The 7119-nt window shown below is 46.7% G+C and overlaps 1 protein-coding gene across 1 annotated transcript; it reads left to right on the forward strand.

The window, feature by feature from the left end:
* Window positions 1-14: 14 nt before the first annotated feature.
* LOC135566203 (CCR4-NOT transcription complex subunit 2-like) lies at window positions 15-6578 on the forward strand (the record flags this gene model as incomplete). The annotated part of the gene is made up of 2 exons (XM_065014019.1): window positions 15-839; window positions 6458-6578. Coding segments are annotated over exons 1-2 (241 nt in total), but the record flags the coding sequence as incomplete, so codon positions are not given.
* Between the last annotated feature and the right edge of the window lie 541 nt (window positions 6579-7119).

Raw genomic sequence — 7119 nt, forward strand, 5'->3', positions numbered from 1 at the left:
TTCTCTATGGTGAGACCTCCTACCTCCTCTCCTCAACCCACTGGTTCTCTATGGTGAGACCTCCGACCTCCTCTCCTCAACCCACTGGTTCTCTATGGTGAGACCTCCGACCTCCTCTCCTCAACCCACTGGTTCTCTATGGTGAGACCTCCTACCTCCTCTCCTCAACCCACTGGTTCTCTATGGTGAGACCTCCTACCTCCTCTCCTCAACCCACTGGTTCTCTATGGTGAGACCTCCTACCTCCTCTCCTCAACCCACTGGTTCTCTATGGTGAGACCCCCTACCTCCTCTCCTCAACCCACTGGCTGGGAGGGCTCTCTATGGTGAGACCCCCTCCTCTCCTCAACCCACTGGTTCTCTATGGTGAGACCTCCTCTCCTCAACCCACTGGTTCTCTATGTTGAGACCCCCTACCCCCTCTCCTCAACCCACTGGTTCTCTATGGTGAGACCCCCTACCTCCTCTCCTCAACCCACTGGCTGGGAGGGCTCTCTATGGTGAGACCCCCTCCTCTCCTCAACCCACTGGTTGGGAGGGCTCTCTATGGTGAGAGTGTGTCCCAGTCTGTGAGAAAATAAAACATGTTTACCTTTGCCTCTGGGTTGCTGGGATGCGATGATATTGATGGTTGTCTTCCGGAGAGATAAGATCTTCTCTGTCCCTGTATTTACCTGAGCTACAGCCTGTCCATCCTGTCCTCCTGTACTGCAGTTGGAATGGTCACCAAACCCTCCAACGAACAGTCCCAAGACTTCTCCATCCATAACGAGGACTTCCCTGCACTGCCTGGTCCCAACTACAAGGACCCCACGTCCAACAATGACGACAGCAAAACGGTGGGTCTTTCATCTCTAGGAGGAACTTAGACATTTGATATAAGGTTCCGTTTGGTGGTGTTCCTGCTGAGTGGAGTTGATCATCGCCTGTGTGACTCATGTAGCTCAGCTCTGAGGCTTCGTCGATGGGTAGAGAGACCTGGAACTAAACTAGGACAAACTAACTTATTATTGATTCATGTTGCAGGGACTTGTGTTCTAGTAGCAGGGGGTATGAGAGCTGCTGGGGAAATCAACACGGTCACTGTCTGAAACAGCATCTAATGGATTGAGAGGGAGACGGATGAGGGACATGTGTTCTAGTAGCAGGGGGTATGAGAGCTGCTGGGGAAGTCAACACGGTCACTGTCTGAAACAGCATCTAATGGATTGAGAGGGAGACTGATGAGGGACATGTGTTCTAGTAGCAGGGGGTATGAGAGCTGCTGGGGAAATCAACACGGTCACTGTCTGAAACAGCATCTCTAATGGATTGAGAGGGAGACGGATGAGGGACATGTGTTCTAGTAGCAGGGGGTATGAGAGCTGCTGGGGAAATCAACACGGTCACTGTCTGAAACAGCATCTCTAATGGATTGAGAGGGAGACGGATGAGGGACATGTGTTCTAGTAGCAGGGGGTATGAGAGCTGCTGGGGAAGTCAACACGGTCACTGTCTGAAACAGCATCTCTAATGGATTGAGAGGGAGACTGATGAGGGACATGTGTTCTAGTAGCAGGGGGTATGAGAGCTGCTGGGGAAGTCAACACGGTCACTGTCTGAAACAGCATCTAATGGATTGAGAGGGAGACGGATGAGGGACATGTGTTCTAGTAGCAGGGGGTATGAGAGCTGCTGGGGAAGTCAACACGGTCACTGTCTGAAACAGCATCTCTAATGGATTGAGAGGGAGACTGATGAGGGACATGTGTTCTAGTAGCAGGGGGTATGAGAGCTGCTGGGGAAGTCAACACGGTCACTGTCTGAAACAGCATCTAATGGATTGAGAGGGAGACGGATGAGGGACATGTGTTCTAGTAGCAGGGGGTATGAGAGCTGCTGGGGAAATCAACACGGTCACTGTCTGAAACAGCATCTAATGGATTGAGAGGGAGACGGATGAGGGACATGTGAGCTGCTGTTTACTATGGGCGTGGCTGTTGAAATCCATTGTAGGAGGGCTGTTTAACCTCTCTGGGATATGTGGGACGCTAGCGTCCCAAAAGCCAGGGGAAATGCAGAGCGTGAAAGTCAAATAAATTACTATAAAAATCTAACTTTCATTAAATCACACATGCAATATAGCAAATTAAATCTACACTTGTTGTGAATCCGGTCAACATGTCAGATTTCAAAAAGGCTTTTCAGCGAAAGCAAACGATGCTATTATCTGAGGATGGCACCATAGTAAACAAAGAGAGAAAAGCATATTTCAACCCTGCAGGCGTGACACAAAACGCAGAGATAAACATATAATTCATGCCTTACCTTTGACAAGCTTCTTCTGTTGGCACTCCAATATGTCCCATAAACATCACACATGGTCCTGTTGTTCGATTAATTCTGTCGATATATATCCAAAATGTCCATTTTTATTTGGCGCGTTTGATCCAGAAAAACATTGGTTCCAACTTGCTCAACGTGACTACAAAATATCTCAAAAGTTACCTGTAAACTTTGCCAAAACATTTCAAACTACTTTTGTAATACAACTTGAGGTATTTTTTTAACATAAATAATCAATTTAAACTGAAGCTAGCTTTCTGGTCACGCGCCTCTATCTAACAGTAGTACACTTTGAAGTGACCCTTTGTTCAAGATGGCCGTACTTCTTCAATACACAAAGGAATAACCTCAACCAATTTCTAAAGACTGTTGACATCCAGTGGAAGCAAGAACTGCATTGACAAGAGTGACCTCCACAACAAAAAATCTGAATGGTTTGTCCTCGGGGTTTAAGCCTGCTAAATAAGTTCTGTTATACTCACAGACATGATTCAAACAGTTTTAGAAACTTCAAGGAGTGTTTTCTATCCAAATCTACTAATAATATGCATATTTTATTTTCTGGGATAGTAGCAGGCAGTTAAATTTGAGCATGCATTTTCATCTGGACGTGAAAATACTGCCCCTGGCACCCAGAAGTTAATCTTAAGCCAGTGTTAGTTTCCCTGTTTTTCTGTTCTGAAGTGTAGTTCTATTTATCCCACAGGAAGTAGTTCCAATTTAGTGAAGACCGTGTCAGTGACGTTATTAGACTGTATCTTTAGTGTTCTGAGGGAGAACCAACCGCACAGGGAAAGATACTGGGACTCAACAGGATTCTTCCTCCTGTGTAGAATGTACTTCACTATGCCTCTTCATCCCTCCCCAGGAATCTACTCTGCTTCTCTTCTGTCTCTCTCCTGCTTCTCTTCCTGTCTCTCTCAGAATCTACTCTGCTTCTCTTTCCTGTCTCTCTCTCCAGAAGTCTACTCTGCTTCTCTTCCTGTCTCTCCAGAATCTAAACCCTGCTTCTCTTCCTGTCTCTCTCCAGAATCTACTCTGCTTCTCTTCCTGTCTCTCTCTCCAGAATCTACTCTGCTTCTCTTCCTGTCTCTCTCTCCAGAATCTAAACCCTGCTTCTCTTCCTGTCTCTCTCTCCAGAATCTACTCTGCTTCTCTTCCTGTCTCTCTCTCCAGAATCTACTCTGCTTCTCTTCCTGTTCCTCTCTCCAGAATCTACTCTGCTTCTCTTCCTGTTCCTCTCTCCAGAATCTACTCTGCTTCTCTTCCTGTTCCTCTGTCCAGAATCTACTCTGCTTCTCTACCTGTCTCTCTCCAGAATCTAAACCCCGCTTCTCTTCCTGTCTCTTTCTCCAGAATCTAAACCCTGCTTCTCTTCCTGTCTCTTTCTCCAGAATCTAAACCCTGCTTCTCTTCCTGTCTCTCCAGAATCTAAACCCGCTTCTCTTCCTGTTCCTCTCTCCAGAATCTACTCTGGTTCTCTTCCTGTTCCTCTCTCCAGAATCTACTCTGCTTCTCTTCCTGTCTCTCTCTCCAGAATCTACTCTGCTTCTCTTCCTGTCTCTCTCTCCAGAATCTACTCTGCTTCTCTTCCTGTTCCTCTCTCCAGAATCTACTCTGCTTCTCTTCCTGTGTCTCTCCAGAATCTACTCTGCTTCTCTTCCTGTCCCCCTCTCCAGAATTTACTCTGCTTCTCTTCCTGTTCCTCTCTCCAGAATCTACTCTGCTTCTCTTCCTGTTCCTCTCTCCAGAATCTACTCTGCTTCTCTTCATGTCTCTCTCCAGAATCTACTCTGCTTCTCTACCTGTCCCTCTCTCCAGAATTTACTCTGCTTCTCTTCCTGTTCCTCTCTCCAGAATCTAAACCCTGCTTCTCTTACTGTCTCTCTCCAGAATCTAAACCCTGCTTCTCTTACTGTCTCTCTCCAGAATCTAAACCCTGCTTCTCTTCCTGCCTCTCTCCAGAATCTAAACCCTGCTTCTCTTCCTGTCTCTCCAGAATCTAAACCCTGCTTCTCTTACTGTCTCTCCAGAATCTAAACCCTGCTCCTCTTCCTGTCTCTCCAGAATCTAAACCCTGCTTCTCTTACTGTCTCTCTCCAGAATCTAAACCCTTCTTCTCTTACTGTCTCTCTCCAGAATCTAAACCCTGCTTCTCTTACTGTCTCTCTCCAGAATCTAAACCCTGCTTCTCTTACTGTCTCTCTCCAGAATCTAAACCCTGCTCCTCTTACTGTCTCTCTCCAGAATCTAAACCCTGCTTCTCTTCCTGTCTCTCTCCAGAATCTAAACCCTGCTTCTCTTACTGTCTCTCTCCAGAATCTAAACCCTGCTTCTCTTACTGTCTCTCTCAGAATCTAAACCCTGCTCCTCTTCCTGTCTCTCTCCAGAATCTAAAGCCTGCTTCTCTTACTGTCTCTCTCCAGAATCTAAACCCTGCTTCTCTTCCTGTCTCTCCAGAATCTAAACCCTGCTCCTCTTCCTGTCTCTCCAGAATCTAAACCCTGCTTCTCTTACTGTCTCTCTCCAGAATCTAAACCCTTCTTCTCTTACTGTCTCTCTCCAGAATCTAAACCCTGCTTCTCTTACTGTCTCTCTCCAGAATCTAAACCCTGCTCCTCTTACTGTCTCTCTCCAGAATCTAAACCCTGCTTCTCTTCCTGTCTCTCTCCAGAATCTAAACCCTGCTTCTCTTACTGTCTCTCTCCAGAATCTAAACCCTGCTTCTCTTACTGTCTCTCTCAGAATCTAAACCCTGCTCCTCTTCCTGTCTCTCTCAGAATCTAAAGCCTGCTTCTCTTACTGTCTCTCTCAAGAATCTAAACCCTGCTTCTCTTACTGTCTCTCCAGAATCTAAACCCTGCTTCTCTTCCTGTCTCTCTCAGAATCTAAGCCCTGCTTCTCTTCCTGTCTCTCTCTCAGAATCTAAACCCTGCTTCTCTTCCTGTCTCTCTCCAGAATCTAAACCCTGCTTCTCTTCCTGTCTCTCTCCAGAATCTAAACCCTGCTTCTCTTCCTGTCTCTCTCCACAATCTAAACCCTGCTTCTCTTCCTGTCTCTCTCCAGAATCTAAACCCTGCTTCTCTTTCTGTCTCTCTCCAGAATCTAAACCCTGCTTCTCTTCCTGTCTCTCTCCAGAATCTAAACCCTGCTTCTCTTACTGTCTCTCTCCAGAATCTAAACCCTGCTTCTCTTACTGTCTCTCTCCAGAATCTAAACCCTGCTTCTCTTACTGTCTCTCTCCAGAATCTAAACCCTGCTTCTCTTCCTGTCTCTCCAGAATCTAAACCCTGCTTCTCTTACTGTCTCTCCAGAATCTAAACCCTGCTCTTCTTCCTGTCTCTCCAGAATCTAAACCCTGCTTCTCTTACTGTCTCTCTCCAGAATCTAAACCCTTCTTCTCTTACTGTCTCTCTCCAGAATCTAAACCCTGCTTCTCTTACTGTCTCTCTCCAGAATCTAAAACCCTGCTTCTCTTCTGTCTCTCTCCAGAATCTAAGCCCTGCTTCTCTTACTGTCTCTCTCCAGGAATCTAAACCCTGCTTCTCTTACTGTCTCTCTCAGAATCTAAATGCTCCTCTTCCTGTCTCTCTCCAGAATCTAAAGCCTGCTTCTCTTACTGTCTCTCCAGAATCTAAGCCCTGCTTCTCTTACTGTCTCTCTCAGAATCTAAACCCTGCTTCTCTTCCTGTCTCTCCCCAGGAATCTAAACCCTGCTTCTCTTCCTGTCTCTCTCCAGAATCTAAACCCTGCTTCTCTTCCTGTCTCTCTCCAGAATCTAAACCCTGCTTCTCTTCCTGTCTCTCTCCAGAATCTAAGCCTGCTTCTCTTCCTGTCTCTCTCCAGAATCTAAACCCTGCTTCTCTTCCTGTCTCTCTCCAGAATCTAAACCCTGCTTCTCTTTCTGTCTCTCTCCAGAATCTAAACCCTGCTTCTCTTCCTGTCTCTCTCCAGAATCTAAACCCTGCTTCTCTTACTGTCTCTCCAGAATCTAAACCCTGCTTCTCTTACTGTCTCTCTCCAGAATCTAAACCCTGCTTCTCTTACTGTCTCTCCAGAATCTAAACCCTGCTCCTCTTCCTGTCTCTCTCCAGAATCTAAACCCTGCTTCTCTTCCTGTCACCTCTTTCAGAATCTAAACTCTTCAGGTAAGACTTCCAGCAGCACAGATGGGCCCAAGTTCCCCGGGGACAAGAGCTCAACAGCCCAGAACAACAACCAGTTGAAGAAAGGCATACAGGTGTTACCGGACGGTGAGGCTCAATTCCTCTCTCTCTTCCTTACCCTGTCCTTCACTCTGTCGTTCACTCCATCAAACCTTTCACCTGTCACAGGACAGGACCTGACTAGGAGGACCTGGTGTAGGTGATGACTAGGAAGACCTGGTATAGGTGATGACTAGGAAGACCTGGTATAGGTGATGACTAGGAGGACCTGGTATAGGTGATGACTAGGAAGACCTGGTGTAGGTGATGACTAGGAAGACCTGGTGTAGGTGATGACTAGGAAGACCTGGTGTTGGTGATGACTAGGAAGACCTGGTGTTGGTGATGACTAGGAAGACCTGGTGTTGGTGATGACTAGGAAGACCTGGTGTTGGTGATGACTATGAAGACCTAGTATAGGTGATGACTAGGAAGACCTGGTATAGGTGATGACTAGGAAGACCTGGTAGTATGACTAGGAAGACCTGGTATAGACTAGGAAGACCTGGTATAGGTGATGACTAGGAAGACCTGGTATAGAGTGATGACTAGGAAGACCTGGTATGAGTGATGACTAGGAAGACCTGGT

Source organism: Oncorhynchus nerka, unplaced genomic scaffold, assembly GCF_034236695.1.
Source record: "Oncorhynchus nerka isolate Pitt River unplaced genomic scaffold, Oner_Uvic_2.0 unplaced_scaffold_6675, whole genome shotgun sequence".
NCBI classification, from domain to species: domain Eukaryota; kingdom Metazoa; phylum Chordata; class Actinopteri; order Salmoniformes; family Salmonidae; genus Oncorhynchus; species Oncorhynchus nerka.